Genomic DNA, 22,071 nt, shown 5'->3' with positions numbered 1-22,071 from the left:
GACTGAGGTGGTTTGGCATCTCTTGTTAATTTCCATATATGGATTCGCAGACACATATTCCAGATATAGCCTCGAATTTCTTTGTCTTCAGCTTTGGCCCGCAGCCGAAATCTTGTGACCTTACTATCGTTTTGGCTACACCTACCAAGGGGTATATTAATTTAATGATGATACCACAAGAAAGTCTTGTGAAGAAAATCTGTCTATATTTCACGTTCCTTAAATCATAGCACAGACCATACATAATATTTTTATAAACGCTGATAGTTTTGACTCTAGAGTATTTACGAAGTCGGCACAAAATAGTTAGCAACTCCTTCCCCGTTTCATTTCGTTTTTGAAAGGTTTCTAAAAATGCGCTTTGATTTATTTTTATTGATGACCATATAAATGGTCGACTGTGATGCGGATTGGGATGGGTTTTTGGGGACTCCGTTGCGTTGATCCCCCGATATATTCCCCGCCTCTTTGATTTCATTTTGCGGGTAGCCACAGTAGTAGTTGGCTGGTAGTAGTCATCGCCCAACAGCGGGGGGGAGTTCTCCGGTTCTTTGGGGCCTTTGGTGATGGCATTTTCAGAAACATTTCACGCTGTGTGAACGACATTTTCTTTGGGATGCTTCGTTAAGGATCCACCTCCTACATTTCATAATTCACGGAATATTATTTTTTCCCTCTCCGTTGGCAGAACAATGTTGAACCCGCTGTCATTTGACCACTTCACAAAATATATTCTCATTAAAATTGTGCTTTTTGGTGCTTCTTGTTGTCAGCTCAGTTCTTCTGGGATGCCAGCCAAAAAGAATATGTCTGTAGACATTGGCCAAGGTGTCTCTGTTCCAGGGTAGAAAGGGGCTTTTTTCGGTGGGGCCGGGGGGTAGACGACGCCGCCACCACGCCCACCCCCTGTGGTTTTGCTTCCGTTGGAGACGCCACTGGCATTGGACCCTGAAGAATCTCCTGGAGAATCGCCAGGAGAATCGGATTGGAATTGGATTGGGCAGCGGATCGCTGATCTTGGCGGCCACTGCGGGCTTTGTTCAAAAAGTTTTTTACGCTGTTTATGTGCAAATGTCGAAACAAAGATATTTCTTTAAATTGATAAAGATTAACCATAAACAATGCGCCAAGGGAGGCAGCCAAGTGGTAGCCTAAAAGAGGGGATAGTCCTGGGACTTTTATAATGGACTGTGATATGAAGGTCGCTTGTGTTCTCCACTTAAGCTTAACATAACTAAATAAAGTTATACAAAATTTAGAAAAAGCTGAAAAGGTAATATATTAATTAGTAAAAGATTTCTTGAAATTTGATCTATATAAAGTAACTCAACAACCCCACTGCTTAATAACACTTACGACTTAATCTATTCCTTGTTATTATTACAAATAGAAAGTATTCTATTTACGCTAATATATTATATATTACTCCGTGGGTACTACTTTTTTCCTAAATATCTGCGATCTTTCCCACCATATAAAAGCTCTAGTCCATTTGGTCTCCCCTAGAGCATTTTGTAATGAAATTTTCTCAACCATTTTTCTGTGGCGTTTCAACTCCCCCGCCGCGTGAGTTTGTGAAATATGTTCATTCACAGTCTCGGCTCTAACATTCATTCAACACTTTGGCTGAGTTTTTCTGGCCAAGAGACCTCCACCGGATGTGGGCGTCAGCAGGCATGTAATCTGATCCCTGACAAATCGGTCTATTAGAATAGCGAGCGAAGCGGTGGGACTGTGTGTTGAAATATTTGTCGCATGCACCGCTCCAGAGATCCCGATCCCCAATGGCTGGGATCCATGGAGCATCATCGAGCGTAGGTGGCGCTGGGCTTGGGCTGTGGCTTTGGCTTTGGGTTAACGTTAACCCCATGGTGCACGAGGTGCAGTCTGCACCTCCACCCGAAAAAGAAGAAAAGAAAAAAAAGGTTAACACAGAAAGAAATTTGGCTAGAAGATAAGTATGCTTCCTAAAACCGTTTTAAACGAATTCACAGAATTAAAAAACATTTTAAAAACAATTTCTACTTTAAGGGACAAATTGAATATTACTTGTAAATATATATTCATTTGATTTAAAATAAAATTTCTAACAAGAGCAAGTCTTGTGGAAGCATTATAATTCTCAGCACTTCGCTTTCTTGAATTATGAAGTTAATCCTGCTTTTTGTATACCCTTTTCTCGCAGTGCACCGACCGCAAAGGGAAAAGTCTTGGATGGCGCGTGTGCCTAGCCCTTATTTTCCTGGCTCCATTCCTTCTTTCTTTTCGGTTTGATTTTTTTTTTTGTACTTTTTTTTTGTCGATTTTATGAGGCGCAAGTGGCGACGTTTTGTGGTTGCAAGGCACTCTACACAAAAACAACCACAGAAAAACACAAGGCTTGTGGCCCAGTGGACAGCTAAAATGTTGCACGTTGCCGGTGGTTTGCGGCCCCTTTCGCCCCCCGTTTAACCCCTGGCTGGCCCCTCTTTTTCGGCGCCGCAGCAATTCATAAACGTGGGCGATTGATTCTCGTACCTCGTGGCCTCATCTTCCCCAGATTTTTAGCTTTTGGGCCTCAACGGCGGCTCAACTTGAGCCTCAGTTTGAGTTTCAGCTGCGACTTCTTCTGCTTTTGGGCTTTGGCTTTGGCACTAAGGCTGGGCAAATGGCCCGCGGCATTGCGATTGAACTTCAAGTTATGATCGTCGTCGGAGTCGCAATGGCAAAAGCAACAACCACCGGAGCCGGAGTATTGCCACATTGATGGACGTTCCGCTCACGAATGAACAGAGATCTGGGTACGCGCCACCACTAACGACAACAGCTGTAAGACTAGGAACCGCCGTCGGGCTATGGAGTCCAGGGATACCCCTTTAATTAGCTTGCTTATGAGAGCTTAAGACAAAAAACAGTACAACAATCAAACTTACAATGTGATCTATAAGGGAAAAACAAATTTTTATTTAAGATCCGAAGAATACCTAGAATAATGTTTAGTTATTATTAATGTGAATGGTGTTTATACTCACCCATAAAAATATTATTTGTTATCTAATTTTTTTTAGCGAAATGGCTTAATGACAGTATTAAAATTGCCAAAAGTTATAAAAATATTTTTGGTTGTGTAAAAGATTATTTTTCTCATACAAAAATTATTTATTCTTCAACAATATTTTTTTGACCAAACGTTTTTAAAGCAATATTAAAAAAAAAAATTTTTTTTTTAATTTTTGCGAGCAGTGATGTTTATATATATAAATATATTGTTGTTATGCGAGATGTTTCCACGAATTAACAACTATAATGTTGAAAGATTAGTTCAAACATTATCTGGGGTCAACATGAAATATGTTTGAAATCTCTATGTTCCAATTCAGTTGCAATTGGACTGTAATACAATCAACACGAAAACGTACTAAATATTTTAAAAATGAAAATAGTGTGGCTACTAGCTGTATTATTTTACAGCTTAATGGTAATTGAGGGCATGCCCTTGAAGTACAGTCCAATACAAGTCTGTGAATACTCAACAACTGGCTGCAGGTGTTATTATACTACCGTGGGAGGAGAAATTGAGCAGGAGCCGGTTACAAAGTAAGTATTTAAATTCAGCAACTAAAATAACTAAACAGCATTTTCTTTTTGCAGCAGGTCATCTTCAACATGAAATAAGTATGGTGTGAGAGTCAAGATCACTAATACATACATTATTAAGATATAAAATTCATTTCAACGGAACAATAAAAAATAAAATAAAAAAACAGCCATCAAGAAATTTGTTTAGGGGCTATTTTTAAAGATTTTAATGATTTCATTTTCTGGCTGCTTTAAACCTTGTTATTCCAAATTTATAGATTGTTATTTACATTCTAGACTAGTCCCATTTTTTGCCATTACTGATAACGCTCGATTCCTATCTGTTACCAACCGGAAAACCCCGAAGGTTATGATTGGGCTGAGAATAATACTTTAATAAATTTGTTGATATTTCTAAAAAACTATGAAATCATTTTTTCGGTATACCCTTTCTACAGTTTTGGAAGAGGTATGTGGCCACAACACACGCTGTTACCACTTATTGATGGCACATTGTGATGGTGATGCGTTTTGCCTGCTTTGGAAAAATAAAAAATAAAAAAATGGAAAAATACGAACCCAGCAAGCGGCCTCAGACTCCCCATCTCTTTCTGGCGAGCTGGCTGGAGATGGAGGGGCGTTTTGCTCAAATGTATGATACCCACCCACGAGCAGAAAGCCAGCGAAACTATGATGATGACTGCTCCACTGGGACCACTCCCTCCTCCCGCGATTTCAGCCCGCTTTCCGTGAGGTTTTCGGATTTGTTTTTGGTTTCGGTTTGGTTGAAGGTGCATCTTTCGGTTAGGTTCGGTTTAGTTTGGTTTCAGTTCAGCTCCCCTCACAAAAAAAAAAATACAAAATAAAACAATGCAGAATTAAGCGTTTCCTTTATTGTTGTTGCCGGCCGGTGGTGGCTGGTGCCTTTGTATTACTTTAAGGTGTGCTCCAGGTAATAATTTAGTTAAATCATATTTTCGGCAAAAGACCAAACAGCAACAAAAAAAGAGGGGAACCACGTTTGCACTGTACTAAAAAATGATTTGCCTTTAACACTCACTCACCAACTCAGCGCCGCCTGTTGGGGAAAGAATTGGACGTGGATCGATGCAGATCATACAGGAATGGGAAAACATTATCCGAAACTTTTCTGAGGATTCTTGTCCCTGAAACAGTCTGGAAACCAAGCAAAAACCTAAATATTTGGAAAACATTCTTTAAGCAATCTATAAAGAGAGCATTAAAGTTCATGCTTACATTAAATTTATATAACTGATTAACTTCGTCAATATCAAAAAATGACAATAATGAAGATTATAAATACTTGTACAATGTAATAACAGTAATATATTCTAATTCTTTGATTTATTTGTTTGTTAATTGAATTATTTTAAATTGCAAGCTGCCATAAAAACAGATATATCATATTTAAGTCAGGCTAACGGCTTAAGGCACTCTATTGACTACCTCTTTCAATTTAACGCATATTTGCATTTTACTCGTGCTCTAAGATTCATTAATATTTTCAGCTTTTGTTATAACCTCGTGACAGGAACAAAAAAATTGGTTGTGCCATAAATATTCGTTATAAATATCGCATCGTTGTTTTATTTATATTTGAAGACCAGGGGAACTGAGTTTCAAAAACAGCGGCAGTTTGCCGCTTGTCGTGTCTAACGATAAAAAACAGTTAGAGCTGGACCTACCGTATACGCCAAGACTTCCCAAAATAACACAAAAACCAACAACACTACACCTAAGCCAAGTCTGATCAGTTCGGTTGAAATCAAGTTAACATTTTAAGGTGTGACCAAAAGCGAACGAAACTCGTAATTTTTTAAATTAGCATTTTTGGTTCCATCTTCTCGTGGCTTTGGTTCAAGTTTGGGTCGCACTGGAAAAAAGTTTGAGGTCTTAAGCTTTCTTGTCCAGTACTGGATAAAAATCAGGGTTTGCACTTACGTTCTTTAAAGGAATGAAAATAGTGGAAATCATGCCGCATCGAGAAACAATGTAAGCAAATAAATTCAGCTAGATGCTGCTGTAAAAAAATTATCTTCATTTAACGAATGGATCTTATCATAGCTTTAGATTTGTGTTAAAATGTTATTATATATACCCCGATTCAAATAAAATGGAGACTCGATTGTTAAAAATCATGTTCTTTTTTAAATATTAACCTTATTTCTGTTTTACCTATATTGAAATATTTTGGTATTAAAGATTTTTAAATGGTCTCTAGTTTTCGGCTAGATCAGCAGTTAAAATGTGGTTAATTTTCAAAATATGGTTATGATTGAATACAGTGTTTTTTTCGAGTGCCGGCTTCGGTTGTCAGCGGAGACACACGAAGCCACCGCAGATGGTTTTATTTTACGTGGCGCGCGTTGTCATAAAACGAAATTTACAAATTGTGTCCCCCGCCGTCGAAACGAAAAACAAAAAATAATACAAAGAATCAACTGATGATGATGCCGATGCGACGACATAGACATCATCGAGCATCATTCTGCAGTCCTCCCCTCAGTTCCTCCTCGATCCGTGCCCCCTGAAGTGGTTGCAATAAACTCATCAATAAATTGCCGTCTGTTTCGCATGGGTTATATGACGCCAGTGGAACCACCAACGCAACCACACGATCATATGGAATTCTTCTCGATTCTTTCTCGAGCTGCCTTCTTTTTTTGGGACCTGGTGGTCCCTGTTCTTTCTTCCCATCGGTGGCTTTCTTTCTACGCGCGTGGCTAAGTGGATTTGTGTGTTTTGTTGTGCGAGAAAAATGTTTATTGTTTCAACTTTGTTATCAGTGGTTAAGTAAACACAACTCACACACACGCCAAGTGTGGTCAATTTTTTGTGGCCGTGTGATTTCTAATTTGTTTACACTCAAACAAAGGGCTACAAAATTATTGTACGCTTATTTATGGCTGCAACTGTCAAATGTCCAACCGGAAGAACCGCTCTCCCCGATCCATTGATGATCGTTTTTTTCCACACTTCGGTCTCGGAATCGGATTCGGATTCATTTGGTGTCTGCTCTTGGGGACCTTATCTCTGAGGCCAGGAATTTTGTCTGAATTTTGCTGGGAATTTATTAGTACAAAGAAGTCGCGTGTTGGGATCATCAATCAGAGAGAGGTCGAGAAATCGGGCTTGGAATCAGAAGCTTTCCTTCGAGAGTTGGAAATACAAAGTATTTCACGCTTCTCTTTCTTCCCATTTAGTGGTTGATGATAGTCTAACAAATTAATTACGATGGTTTATGCGAAGGCGAAGTTTTTTATAGCATTGGTTCTTCACACAGAATTTTTGGTATATACTACGAAATGTATTACTTTACATGCATTATATTTTTTATCCAAATACAATGTCTTCAAAAACTTGAAAACGACTCGATTATGCCATCTAGATCAAAAGATTCCCTTTAGAGTTTTAATTTTTTAAAGGTCACCTCCCCCAAAAGTCAACAAAGATTTCGATTTCAGATATGCAAAGAAGAACAAAATCAAAACACTGCCAAAGTCATGATTCGAATCAAGTTGTAACGCCCCCGTTGGCTATGGAAGATAAAAGCTACGATATACATCACTTTAACTGGTAACTGAATGAAAATCCTAGCAAACTTCAAACATTAACGCGCCTTGGCCCGCCCCAATGTTTATTCAATTATCGCAGCATGGTGGCCAAGGAAAAACATCCCGAAAAATCGAGCCATGAGCAATCCACCCTGCTTATAACCATAACCATCCATTAGTAGCAACTGTTTCGCTTGTAATCTACACCATGCCACGCCCATCCGGAGATCATTAAACATCCCCCGTTTTATCGAGAGGGAAATTCTGGAAATGGGGTGCGAAGTGGGTACAAATTATTAAGCTAATCAACGGCAAAAGCAACAAAAGGAAGAGGATATATCCGATATAACAGTGAAGAAGAAATTTGTCCCCTCACATTTTGAAATGCCAAAGGGAAGGGTGCTGATAAGCGTGAAATATATATGTGTCCACTCGTAAACTGTCATCGGCAGCCCGAAGGGATCCGAAAACGGTTGTCGGGGTTACCGGTACCGGAATTTTAAATCCGGGATATATATTTGGTTATATGCTTCGTTGATCTTTGAACGCAAAACGGCTTACGTAACCGTAATTGAGTCGACTGGTCGCCTGTCTGTGCATCTGTTGGGTTTTAAGGAAATGGTATGGTATAGGAATCATCGTGGAATTTATTACTATCCCTTTTATGCACAGGAGAAAACTATATGAAAAAGTGATATCTTTTATATTTAAAGTTATATATATGATAGACATTTTGCTATTTTAAGACTACGAAAATATATTATAATATTTTATATATTTTTAAAAACTCTTAAATTAAGCGTACAAAAGTATCTCAGAGTGTAAATATATCTATGTTTCAGCCTTTCGCTCGTGTGCATCGGCTTATAGTTTTTTATATATTCGGTCGAGGATGAAGTGAAATGGGGATTGGAGAGCCGCCTCGGGCTCTTCATCATATTTCTCTTTTTACTTAGCTATTCATATGGAGCTTACGTTGTTATTAGGTGTCGTAATCGTCCAACAGGGACTCAACCTAATTAACCACAAAGTGATCGTCATCGTGTCACAACTGTCGGCTTAGAAATAAGTGAAGGAGTCGTCAACATGGTGTTCAATTGGTCGGTGAATGTTCTCCTCGGACTTAAGGTAATTGAGGGAAAGACATGAGACTTGGGTGAAAGTGAAGTCAAAATAATATTTCAAAGGGTTTTATAAGCTAATGAAAATATTCGGCCTGTAAAAAAATATATATGTGTATTTAAAAATTATAAATCACTAGCAAAAATTACCTGAAAAAAAAACCCCTCAAAGCAGTATTAATCACTCCCCAAACATTCCTTCCCCCACTGTCGTTCCACTCAGAAAACTCATGATTTAGAAAAATCCCACACAAATTGCTAATCCTTAGGCATACAAGATCTTAGCCAAGTTACCTAAGAAAAACAAAGAAAATATGTCACATTTTTTCACTCTAAAAACGGAAATTTACAACTACCCTCTACTAATAGCCACTCTCAAAATAGCCGACTCTAACAGTATTACAACACCTTCACGGACGCTCAACTCTGTGTTTGTTGACAAATATTAAGGGGTACCTATACCATGGTATAGTACGGTATGGTATAGTGCTTACATATACATAAGTAAGTCAACTAACGTCCGCGATATCCGTGCAAAGCAATCTTGTCAGTATATTACGTTAATGACAAATTGACGGCACCGGCTCTTTGATGTGTTTTGTTTGATTGTTTTGGTTCTAATCATCGTCGACTGCCGACGAAGTAGTCGTGGTAAAACATATATATATATATGTAGGTGGGGGTGGCTGTGTGTAAAAAGGGGTATGGTGCTAAAAGGGGGCGAGGTACCGGGGGCTGGGATCTCAGGGGTGTGCTTGCAAATGATTTCGTTTTAATTTAACCGCGTACTCGTAGTCGTCACTCAATTAGCTTGCAGCTCAGCGGAGCTTATCAGTTTCCGAAAAGTCATATAACCCCCCGTTTCCCCTAAATGTGTTTGTCCAGGGTGGCGAAGGGGGTGCAGTAGTGCCCGGGGAGGGGTGGCGGTGGGTGGGCGACGTGGGGAGATAAGCTCGACCAGTATCTGACTGCCTCTCTTGCTTTCTTCTCTGCACTCGGCGAAAATTCAATTCGTACCAGGAACCTTCAAAATATAATATTATATTAACAAAACAAGTAGTTATCAAAAATAGTCTCCTACAAGCTCAATCAGTTAAAATTTGTAACTGAATTATTTCAGAGTGTCAAAATATGTGGGCGAAATTAAGATAGCTCAAAGTGAACCATGCGCGGATCCCATCGGTGGGAAAATGGGGGATAGTTCTCCCCACTCGGGTTAAAAAGTGAAAAAAAGTGAAAAGTGATGTGAACTATACCTATAAATATATTTAAGGCCTTAAAAATATTCATTATGGTATTAAGAGCATTATAAAAAGTAAGAATGAAGTTCAGCTGTCTTAAGAGCCAATTCCTATCACAAAGTAGATTAAGATTCATTCGCTAAGCCAAATAAAACCGATTTTCTTTCAGTGTATAGTCCAGTTGTGGGGCTTCTTCTGACACTGTTTGACGACCGTGTGAGGTTGTAGTACACAAGTCGATCCGGCGACTGCTCCGCGCTACGTGCCCGGCAAGTTGTCAAACAAGCCGTGGGCAAATACGAAATGCGAGGCAGGGAATACGGAATACTGAGCGGTACGGAGTACGGATTACGGAGAGTACAGAGTTTGGATCGGACTCCAGAGAGAGGAGACCACCTCACTGCACTCGTCCGACTGTCAATTACAACTCTAAATATGTGTGTGCACTCGACATTTGTCGCATTTGTTTGCATTTGCGCCTGCCTGCAATAAAATGCAACAACCGACATCGCGCAAGAGTTATAGGTTCTGGCATATGGGAACACACTGAAAAATAGTGACATGTAATTGTCATCGCAAGGGATATGAAAACCAGGATATATAAAAATTCATATCAATTGAACTTTTTTGGATCATATTTACAAGACATCAAAATTAATAAAGTGAACTTGGATAACTATTTTAATATACAACTATAAAGAAAGAGAGTAGTTTTGGGGAACGATATGAGAACAGGAAATACCTTATGGCACAAAATTATAGAACTAAATAACAAAATTTTTAACTATTCGTTATAAAAGTCCGCAAAGTAATATAATGATATATATCATTATAAATCAACCCTTTTGGTACAAATATTTTTCTTAGGTGTAGTGACCTACGAGTTGGATTTCATATGCATGCTTCAGTTCTCTGCCGCAACGTAAGAGAACTCTAGAGAATTGTAGAACTCTGTGGAAGTGCCCCAACTCCCCGTCGGCAAAAGTGTCCCGTCCAATAAAATCTAATAACCACTTGGGGACACCGTTCGCCCCCTCCTTTTCCCCTCCCCTCCGCGAACGAGTTCTGGTGTTTTAAGGGCCCAACAGCAGACCTTATAAGCAAGGTCTCTCTATTCACTTGCACGATTTTCGGCAGCTTTTCTTCTTCTGTATGATGACATTGGCACAAAGACGCGGCGGCGACTGCAGTTCCAGAAATTTAGTTTTTCTAGCTTTATGATCGTTTGTCGGTTGTCAAAGGGCTTTTATGGGTGGGTGGTATAGGCGAGGGTCTGAGATGGAGACGAGGTGTCTGGGAGACAGCTGTGAGGAAATGGGTGTGGGTGAATCTACATAGATGGGGCATTTGGGGGAAGGTTTATCGGAAGAATTCGTGGAATTCATAAAATGGGTAAAATAACTATTTTACTGTCAACATAAGTTAATGACTCATTAACAATGACTATTGCTACCCATAAAATGTCTTAGAAAATTGTATAATATTTGTAATATTTCTTAATTAAGGTGATGGGTTATAGATTTAAAAGTGCTGCTAAAAGATACAAATTATTTCTAAATTTTATTGTCAAGTCTAGCGGGTCTAATACTGAATAATAATTTTACCGTTTTACATTTCGAGCCACCTATGTCTACCTCCCGCATTTCTTTGTGTAAAGCAAAAAAATCAATTACAGCTCTAGAAACCTATCCCCAAACTAAACAAAAACAACAAAAATGTGAAAACGTTTACGAGATGGCACCTAATTAGGCAGAAGAACGCCGCCAGAAATTTACGTTTTCCTCAGTTCTGGCGCAGCTTTCAACCTTAGAGTTTTCAAGTCCGCGAACGCCGGCGATTGGCCCCAAAAAAGAGTAAGATGCGCTTTTCTTACAGAGAAAACAAAAAGTAAGTCTCAAAAATTTCTAAATTTGTTCAGTTTCTAATTTCGGTATTAATCAAAAGTACCTCTAAATAAAAACCAATGTTTTGATAAATAATTAATTGTATTAATGGTTATGATTACATTTTTATCATATATGGTCTAAACAATTTGGAATATTATAATTTTATTGTACTTTTTGAGATACCAGATTATCTCTAATAAATTAAATCAATCTTAGTTTTAGAAAATAGTACAAAATAAGCCCAGTGCCTTGTTGGTGCGTATATCAGCGCTGAGCAAACACGGATTCGTTCCCATTGAGGTCCCTATGCGGCCGGGTCAAAATTATTGGCGTAGTTACGACCGGACGGACAGCCACATACATCAAATCATAAAGCAAATGGTGCCGACAAACTAACTGGCCGGAGCCAAAATGGCAGAGTGGCCAAATAACCAAATAAACCAGCCGACAGCCCCCTGACATTTACATTCGCCCCAAAAAGACATCGCCAAACAACTAAACAACCGAAAAGAGTCGAACAACCAGACGACAACGAGAACGTTCCGCTTTTTTGCGTTGGTTCCGGGAAACGCAACAAAATTTCACAACGCACCAAAATGTTTCCCTTCTTCTTCTTGTCTTAGCCATCATCATCTGCCCCATCATCAGCATGCTCCTTCGCCATCTCTGTCCACCAAAGCAAAGCAAAGCTACACAACAACACCTTGACCAAAAGCAATAGCCAACTTCAAAGAATCTTCGAAACGGCCACGCCTCGCACACTAGACAACAACATTGTTGGATGGTGTTGTTGGTACACCGAAAGAAAATGCTATGCATTGACTTGGAATGGAAGGATAGTGATCTTAACTGTTTTTAAATATTTAATTGGCCGAAAAAATCGATTAGAATCGTTTAATTTCGTGTTGCAAGCCTAGAAATTAAATGTCAACTCTTTTATTATAATATTATTTCTTAGTATATTATATTATTATTATATTATTTATTATTTTATAGATATTTAATAGTATTATGTGTAAGAAAATATATGATATTTCTTAGTATCATAATTATTATGGTGCTATTATTATTACTAGACTCTTTTTTCCGTGCAAAGTTGCTGTTGCGTTGTCGTTGTTACTGTAAGTGTTGCAGATCGAAGGTGGAATGTTGCCGTGTTGTCGTTTGCCGTTGATGGGCTTATTAGAGTTAGTCAGACTTTTTTCTTCTTCTATTTTATTTTTTTTTGGCTGGGGCGGTGCGGAAACCTCAAAGCGAATTTAGTGCGCTCCCGCCCCCTCCGCATCCCCTGCTCCACCGACCCTTTTTCCGGGGTTGTCCCCTCGCATTTATGACGACAATGCGTTTGCTGTCATAATTATTAGTCAAACACAAACAATGAATTTCATAATTTTCCCATCAATACGGTCCAACAGCCGGTTGGAGCTACGTTGGAGCGTTCGTAAACTCCGAACTGGCAACTCGAAAGCGTTCAAACATCCGCTCTTCCCGCACGCGCCGCTTGGGAAGAATGTCCAACTCTTGGCCGGAGGATGAGCTGGATAGTACTATATAGTTTTGGGGTCTGGGGACCACCGAAAGGGGCGGAAAGGGTTTGGGGGACACACTCTGTGGAAATGAAGCCGTCGCGCATAAAGTGTGAAATTGCTGGCAATTCCCAGAGACGCTCCATTCTCGGGGTTTTTTTTCAGTCTTTGGAGGCTGTTTAGAGCCTGGACTAATGGGAGATGTCAATGCACTCGGAAAAATTATTGAACATTATTTTTTTGTATATTTAAAAAGATTTTAAAATAAAAGTGGCAAATTCCATTTAAGTTTCCTTAGGTAAATTAAAGGAAAATTGTTTTAAATTTATTTTTGGGAAACTAAAACTGCCTATTATTTAATGTAAAAGTGGCTTTATGTCAATAGTCTTTCCCAGTTTTTTAATTTATATATTTATATTATTTTTCTCAGTGTCGCTTGCACGCTTGTTCCATTGAATAGAACAATATCCGCGCAAATATTTGCTGAGAGCAGCAAGCAGGTCGTGTTTAAAATGTTTAACCACCCGAGGAGGGAAGTCGGGGCAGAAGAGCCGGCCACGACAAACAAACCAGAACTGAGCCGCGATCTCTGGTCAAGAATCGGACTCAAACTGGGACTCAAAACTCGGACTCATCCATAATTGTTGTTTGATCGTTGTAATTGGTTTGGTGTAGCTGAAGCACAGGAAATGCAACAGCAACAGCAACAGCAAAGGCCTCATAAAGACAACATTGCAGGCGGCTTTACATTGATCCGTTTAACGATTGACAAACGCGGCGATCGCTTTTCGGGAAGTAAGAGTTAAGGAAAAAAAATAAAAAATAAAGTAAAGGGGTAAGATGGCCATGGAAGGAAACGCGGTCGGCGTTCCCTTTTGAAGTGCACTGTATGTGTTTGTGTCGTTATGGCCGCATCTTTTTGTAGTCGATAATAAAAATTGTAAACTTTGTGGCAGTCTGGTGGAGCTGGAGCTCCACCCTTGTTCTGGAACGGACAGCCCACTTTTCGCTATAAAATCTCTTTCAAACTCTTTCAGCGGACACGCCCGAAATTATCTGGTTCTTCCTTCAAGTGTGGGAAATAGGGTGGCCCAATATCGATGTATATATGCTTTTGTGGGTGGTCCATTCGATCGATGAGATAGCGCCTGCTCCACTTGTCAACCGGCATGTCATACATTATTTGACTTGAAATATGGAACAGTCTGGAGAACTGAACCCTGGAAATGGTGGGAAAATATTTCTTTGTTTTAGCCTCAGTATTGTCATTCTTGTTTGTTGTCAAAGGCTTGTTGGAAAAGGTGTACGATATGTGTTTGAAGGTGTGCACCTTTAATGGTACATTAATTGCCCTTGTTGGCACTCGGGCGATAAACATCGGTACAAATATTTGATTTTAGTTAGCTACAAGTGGGTAAATACTGTAAGTACAAGAGTACAATCGAAGCGGTAGAAAGGGTGAGAAAAGGGCTCAACGTTCATAGAAATTTCAGTATATCTACTCAAGAAATTCGTATAGATGGAAGTGAAAATATAAATTTCCTTTATACAGAGTGCAAAATTAAAAGCTGATAGCTTTGTTTTAAAGTTTTTAATTTTTTTAGATTTCGCTTTTAAAGTAGCTTCTTAGTAGCAAAAGCCGCATAGCCCACCTCAGAAATAAACAACGTTTTCAGAATTTCCTTTAAGCTATTATCATTTATTCGATAGTACAAAAAGAGTCCACAATTTTACTTATTTTCTAAACATATCAAGTGCCTTACACAAAGTCAAACTTTCCTGCTAAGCTTACGTCACAAATATCCAAGGCTTAAACCAAAGTAACTAAGACTAAACTTAGACTTAACTAAATGCTGTTTAGTAAGTACGATTACGATTACGAAATGGAGGGATTCGTATTCATGAGAGCTGCAAATGAGATTTAATTTTATTGAGTGGGTATTATATATAGTATAGAGTTGCAAGATCAATCGCTGACGGCCACCAGGTCTCTGGAGGATCCGGAAGTGCTGGTGGAGCCCGTTGGCAAACCCAGCTCGGAACTGGAACTGGACCCAGAGCCAAATAGATCACTAAGGTTGCCACCCACCACGCCGCCCACTCCGGCGGCCAAATTATGCGTTAGACTATGACGTCGCAGGTCGCAATTACGGCGGAAAACTTTCCCGCAGGAGGCGCAATTGTACGGCTTAATATCGGTGTGGGTGAGCAGGTGGGTCTTCAGATTGGATCGCTGGTTGAAGGAGCGATTGCACACGGGGCACTTATGCGGCGACTCCTCCATATGCAGGATCTTGTGGACAGCCAGAGTTCGGGATTGACAGAATCCCTTGCCACATTCGGCGCACTTAAAGGGCTTCTCCTTGGAGTGGATGTATCTGTGAAATAAAAGAATAAGGGAAAGGAATAGTAGGTGAGATTATATTGAAGATGGACTTTAAGATATGTGGAGATGATCAAATGTTTCTTAAGAGAACTTTTTGAAGGCAAAATTAACTATGATGTTAGCAAGTCAAAATGTAAACAGCTTATTTACATAATGCATAGTTATGGAACAAAGCGCAGTTAAGCTCTCTTATATTTTTAAATATAGTGCATTTGGCTGATTGACTGATTAAAAACAAACTTTGTTGTTTCCTATAAAGTAAAGATCCCGACCTACCTATGATCCCTCAAGTGATCCTGCCGCCTGAAGGCTTTGCCGCAGATGTCGCAGGAATAGGGCCTCTCGTCCGTGTGGGTTCTCTCGTGGATGAGCAGATTGTAGGACTTGGTGAACTGCCGGTTGCAGAACTTGCAGATGAATTGTTTTTTAGACCGCTGTGCAGCCGCTGCCGCCGCTGCTGCCGTCGAGCTGCCCGCCTCTTCCACGCCCCCTGCCGCCCCCGAAATGACATTCATCTTGTCCTGATACATGGTGGCCTGAAGGGAGTGCAGACCGGTGTCCGTTTCCGCCTGGCTAAAGGCCGATGGATTGAACATAAAGCTGCCATAGCTGCTGTCCAAATCTCCGGCCTCAAAGGACAATGCATCCTCGCCATCCAGCAGGGGTAAATCGCATTCTGCTGCCAGTTCTGCGGCAGTTGCGCAATCGAGTGCCGCCTGTTGGTTCGCAGCAGCTGCTGCAGCAGCCGCAGCAGCCGCAACTGCAGCAGCAGCACTAACGGTACCAATCGACGGCAGTGGCAGGCACTTGGATGTTGCTGACGTGCTGGTAGAGTTGCTGCCGGACGTAGATGTTGCAGCAGCAGCAGAAGCTGATGTTGCTGCTGCCGTCAAAGGGGGATCCCCCGAGGAACTCGATGAGCAGCTCGACTTGAGCTCTATATTGGCAATGTCTATTAACGAGGAGGGCAAGGCATTAGTCTCCGTTTCACTGCTGTTGCTGTTGCTGTTGCAGGTGGCGGCATGGTTGCTGTTGCTGTTGCTGCTGCTGTTGTGGCTGGCATTGCTGCTGGAAAAGCGAAATACATCCGATTTCCCGGTGAGCCGCTGCAGTGCCAAATATGATTCCAGGGCCTGGAGATTCAAGGCAGCCGCTGCTGCCGAATTGGCCGGCAGCAAGGCGGCCTGCTGCAGACTGCTGACCATGGTTCCTTGCAGCGACAGGACGACCGCAGCAGCTGCTGCAAGATCGTTAGTTGCTGCTGCTGCCGTTGCTGTTGCAGCTGCCATGGCGGCGTTGCTGGTTTTACTGGCAATCGGCGATGTTGCTGGCGTGCACTTGCTGTTGCTGTTGTTGCAACCCTCTTGGGATTTCTTGTGCGCCGTTGTGGGTGTTGCTGCTGCACTTGGCTTGTTGCTGTGCTTCGATGTTGCTGCGGTGCTGGCTAGTGTTGCTGCTGTTGTGCCTGCCTCGAGATCGCTTAGCGCCTCGGCAATATCGGCTGTTGTTGCTGGCGTTGTTGCTGCCTTGGCCGGCATATCGCAGCAAGTTGCAACTGCAGCTGCAGCAGCAGCAGCAGCGGCACTCAAATGCTTAACTGCCTCCATAAAAAAGTCGAATCCACGCACACACTCAGCTGGATATCGGGATAAAGCCTCGAGGCTGCGATGTTGCTGCTTGCCGTGGTGATTTTTTTGTGTTTTTTATTGTTTGGCGCACCTACGCAGGTTGAGAGGTTCGGAGCGCGTCCACATGAATATTAAAAACCACACGCCATCATAAATCACGTCTTAGTCACGCTTTCAAAAGTCATAAAAATCGAATTTGACGTCTGGCCAAAAACGAAAAACAACAAAATGCAGTCTCCGGCAAGTTAAGTCAAATTGGCAGGCACGCTTTTCGATTTTTCAAATAAAATAATATAGTAATTCGGCTTGCTGGCTTGCTGGCACACGCGAAAAATTAAGTAAACGATCTTAAAGATGATTTTTAGTTTCTATATTTTGATTTCCGTTTAATCAGACTTCCGGTCTTGACCCACACAGACACACACACACGTGTTAGGACATATATATATTACTATATTTGTTGTTTATTTTCTCTGATTCGGCTGCTGCTTCTTCTTCTTCTCTTGACGTCGATCAGCCGTCGCTGCACACAATATTGGTAAAAGATCACGGAATAACTAAAAGTCCATTGCTCTGCGGACATATCGCGGACCTGCGCTCACTTGTTGATCGCTATGGCTCTCTCACCGCTGCTGATCTCTCTCTGGGAGAGTAAAAGAGAGAATCGCCCACAAGATCACCTACAAAAAGAGTGATCAGAGAACTGGAGTTGTGTACCTCGGCCAGGTGCAAACTCGTTTTGTCAGTGTATTTTGAGCACCTTTTGCTCCCTCTCTCTCGCCTCACCCACACAAACTCAAATCGGAGACAAAGAGAGATCGCGCCCGATGCGAGAAAGAGAGAACCGGTTTCTGCGGTTAATATGCCTGGCTTTTGAGTGGGTGTTCTTCCCGCCCTCTCTTTTCCGCCCGCTCATGCCTTCTCCCTCTATCTCTTCTCTCGCCATCTCTCTCTTTTTTGATTATTTACGTATATTTTTATAATTTTTGCAAGTAGTTGTTTATGATTCTTCCTAGGAAATTTCGCAGGCTTTCTGGCATTTTCGCAAAGTACTTTTAACCTTGGAAACTTTGAGTTTTTGTCGGTTAACACTACGGTTTAAATATAGGTTTAGGCAAAGTCACTGTTAAAGCCAAAATCATAAATTTACCAATAAGCTGAGACTACCAATTCCAACTATTTTTGCACACTAGGCAATCTTAAACCCTAACCCAAAAGATTAGTCGGTTTTTCAGAATGCTATTTTATATTTAACGTTCAAATATTTATTCTTCCCAAAAAATATTTTAAGAAAACATCATATCCCGAAAAATATTCTAAAACTAATTTCTCTAGAATCAAACGTAATCGGCAATCATAAAAGGATTTTGATCTCCTGATAACGAAACATAAACCAGCTGTTTTCTCAACCTCTAAAGCAACCGTGAAATTCCTAGTAAAAAATATAGAACAATGGTTTAATCTATTAAATATAAACGATCTTAAGAGCAGTTTTGATGTGCGGTCAAGAAGAAACACCTTGAAGGGGTTCCAAGAAGTTATTATACATAAAACCGCCGTTCGTAATAGGCGAACCTTTTTTCCAAGTGCATCAACCTGCTAGCACTTGCAAATTGTGGCCATTAGTCAACGCGTTGATTTCTTCAGCCCCAAGCAATGCCAGTTGATTGAAATGATTCTCCTCGCACGCCATCCCCAAAGAAGTGCAGAAGAAAGAGCGAGAGAAGAATGCTGCCAGAAGAATCCAAAAATACGCTCGCATAGCAAACCCAATCACAATTCGAATCACAGGCGCAATCATAGCTGAGACTTTTCAACTGTCAATTATTTCCTTATTCTTTATATAAGAAAAGTCTGGAGCTCAGGATTCAGTGGGGGGACTGGATTTTAATGCGCTAAACGGCGCAAGTAAATGACCAATAATCATGGGAGCTGCCAGCTCTCCGGCTGCCGGTTGGCTGGGTACAAAAAAAAACAACAAAAAGGCCAGTCCAGCTCCGAGTGCAATTTATTTTTGCATTAAATTGCAATTTGGCCGGGACTCGCAGTTTTCTACCATTTATACAGATATTATCGTGATTAATAATGCACAAACATGTCATACGCTCGTTTCGCGTGTGTTTGATTGGAGCGCATTAGGATCGCAGCTTTTAATGATCCGGGAGTCTGGAATCTCGAGTCTGGGGCCCCGAGATCTTCAGTCTCACGGTAGCAATTATGTCGCTTAGTGGCCAACCTGCGGATGATTATGATCATCGCGAGGATGATCCCCAGATCATCCTGAATGGCGGCGCCATCAAAAGATTAGCAATCGCGATTGCACATTCCAAGGTAAACTCCGTCGTATTGACACAAGCTTCCTTTAAATGAAAAGCCTGGCTTAATGTCGTTATATTTCGATAGTCGCGCTTTTAAATGCTCGTTTCCTGTGCCGCCTCGATCGTCGGTTCTCGAGCATCTCCTGTCTCCTCTTCAGGGACACGATCATCGATTGCCAGGCTCCATTGCCAGGTCCCCAATCCCATCCCATCCCAAGTATCGTTGTCTGTCTCAAGGCAAATGGTACATGATTTCAAATTTCAAGTACCAGTTTACATAAAGATCGCACAGGCTTAAGCTAGCTGCACTTGGCAAAAAGGGTTTCGAGTATTTCGGTTAAGCTTAGAAGGTAACATTATAAGTTCTCTCTTGTTAAAAACTGTTGTTAGTACTTATGAGCAGATCTACAAAAAGCTTTAAGTGAGAAATCGAAATATAATAATAAAACGTGTTAAAACTTTGTAGTATTTTAAAATATATTACCAAAATCAACCATTTTTAGTTTGTATTATTAATACTTACTTTATTTATTACAGATCTTTAAAAAGCTGTTAAGTAAAACTCGAAAAAAGGACAACAAAACGTGTTAAATCTTTGAAGCATTTAAAAATATATTTCCAAAACTAACCAAACCTTTAGTTTGTGGCCTTAAATTTTCCAAAGTGTAGGGAAAATGGAGGAACCAGTCCCTCTTGCTCCTGCCTGTCCTATCCTTGCCCTTCCTTTCGGTTCCTTTCCTGGGCTGAGTTGGGTTGGGCGATCCGAGGGAATGCCTTGAAGCCTCACAACCATCTGTCACAAGGTCCCAGTTCCAGTCCCAGTCGAAGTCGAAGTCGAAGCCGAAGTCTCCATCTCCATCTGCGTCTCAGTCGAATAAGAATGCGCTAAACTTGATTCCTTCGAAGCGAGCGCCGAGTGCGCATGCGTGGGCTGGAATTACATGATCACGATCAGCGATAAAACTTGATGTTGTACATAGCAGGCGACATGGGAGCGGGACGGGATCCGGATCAGTGCAGAAATGGGAAAGAGAGGAGCAGATCGGAACGGATCGATCCATCGCCTCATACAAAATGTCGCAAAAGTCGTACAAATCTACAGAGAGCTTCAAGATCACAGCCAGGTTCACTTCAAGACCCATCTGGAACAACGGGACACCGACAAACGATCCACAGTGCACTTGAAAATATTTAAATAAATTCAAGATCTAAAGATATAGTCGAAGAATCTTAATCTTATAGAGAACTTTATTTTTTTTATCATAGTTCAACATCTATGGGTTAGTCTTTTAAAGTACTAAACTACTTTTAAAACTACTAAATATTTCTTAGCGTGCATAGATCCTTGTGGTCTTTTGTGCCTTTGTCGATCGCCCCAAGTCGTGTCAAATTATTGATTGCTGTCTTTTAATTTGATTTTGATTTTTCCACCGACTCTTGTCATCTTTCCGATCGCAAACGATGGCTGGATAAAAAGGGATGGGTGGGGGCCCAGAATTATTAATCTGCTGCTTTGATTTGAAGCGACACACCACGATCGTGACAAAGAAAAGTAAAAGTCATAACACACATCTAGGGCTGCGATAAGATCGCCAAGATCACCAGCTTAACACCGATCATCTGGTCTCTATTGTTTTGGAGTGACTTTTTTTTATTGGAACCGAGTAATTATCAGGGGCGTACGTTTTGGATGCCTAAAATGTTTTTTTCTTTGGTTTCTTGCGGGATTCCCTGGAACAGACGGCAGCTCATTAGCCGCAGGCGTTGCCGCTGATTGGACCAACTATAATCCCCTGCCAGAGATTAGAGGCCCAGGTTTTCGGGTGAAAAAAAAAGACAGGCGGTAGTCGATATTTCTGTGGTTAGATGTCGGTTATTGCTTTTTACTTTTCCTATTTCTATTCCCCTTTTGACGCAGATCTCTTATCGCGTTTTACGTGAGGAATTGACATATCTTTTTGGTAATTTGATCTATTGAAAAGACCTCGCTGCGAACTGTTTGTTGTCTTTTTATCCGAAGGTTGCATTACCTGCGACAAACAATGGTCGGGAATCATAATTACAATGGATTAGGAAATATTAATATTTCGTTTCATCTTTGCCGTAGGTCAAGACCTATCGTATTTGTTGTTTTCGAAGTACTTGAAGTCTTTTCGTTTATTTATATAGTTCTTGAGCGGGCAAACAACAAATGAGTTGGCGCATGGCCAAAGATCATCTGCAAATAAGAGTGGTTCTTTTTTGGTAAATGGATGGGGTAACAAACAGAAAAAAATGGGAGAATTGAAATAAACTGGGATCATTTTTTGGGAATGTCTTCAATTTCGGTTCGAGTTCTAAAAATTCTTACCACCGGACTTGTGAAATTTCTATATCTAGGGTATAGTACCCTCTATAGATGCATACAAATCGATAAGGCTATTGCTAACAAGGAAAAGGATGGTACTTTTAAAAAATGTTTATTTCACTCTGTAAATATATTTTAAAAAATTATTTAAAAAAGGAAACAAGAAATTGTTCTTGGGAGATTCATGAGTCCCACTTTAGAGTACTTAAACTTATTCCTCGCTCTTTTTAATTCCTATACACTTCCCCTTTTTTCGCTGGCGCCACTACAAATTGAATAGCGCAGTTCCTTGCAAATTTCTGCAATGGTTACCAATTTCCGAATTGTTTGGGCCACGTCCAAAGTGATTATGCATCACACTCGACTCGAATTCCCACACCCAATCCAATGCCAATTCCGAGTTGAGAACAGTGCGAATGTGAAATGTTTCTTCCCCCAAAACATTCCACGAATGATTTGCATGCCTCTGGAGATCCGATCGGAAC

At 40.7% G+C, this 22,071-nt stretch overlaps 2 protein-coding genes across 2 annotated transcripts; one reads left to right on the top strand and one right to left on the bottom strand.

Moving 5' to 3' along the window:
- The first annotated feature begins 12,758 nt into the window (after nucleotides 1-12,758).
- On the top strand, nucleotides 12,759-13,713 carry LOC119546317. Its single transcript, XM_037852515.1, is given in 3 exon segments — nucleotides 12,759-12,842; nucleotides 12,844-12,925; nucleotides 13,583-13,713. Coding segments are annotated over 3 exon segments (297 nt in total).
- Nucleotides 13,714-14,635: 922 nt separating this feature from the next.
- On the bottom strand, nucleotides 14,636-17,460 carry LOC119546654 (protein sister of odd and bowel). The gene is made up of 2 exons (XM_037853109.1): nucleotides 15,570-17,460; nucleotides 14,636-15,285 (listed from the first exon to the last, which is right to left on the bottom strand). The coding sequence occupies exons 1-2, from the start codon at nucleotides 16,898-16,900 to the stop codon at nucleotides 14,874-14,876; spliced, it is 1,743 nt and encodes a 580-aa protein (XP_037709037.1). The 5' UTR covers nucleotides 16,901-17,460; the 3' UTR covers nucleotides 14,636-14,873.
- Between the last annotated feature and the right edge of the window lie 4,611 nt (nucleotides 17,461-22,071).

This window comes from Drosophila subpulchrella, chromosome 2L, assembly GCF_014743375.2.
Source record: "Drosophila subpulchrella strain 33 F10 #4 breed RU33 chromosome 2L, RU_Dsub_v1.1 Primary Assembly, whole genome shotgun sequence".
NCBI classification, from domain to species: domain Eukaryota; kingdom Metazoa; phylum Arthropoda; class Insecta; order Diptera; family Drosophilidae; genus Drosophila; species Drosophila subpulchrella.
The sequence above is the reverse complement of the archived record's forward strand: the minus strand, read 5'-3'. Positions and strand labels throughout refer to the sequence as shown.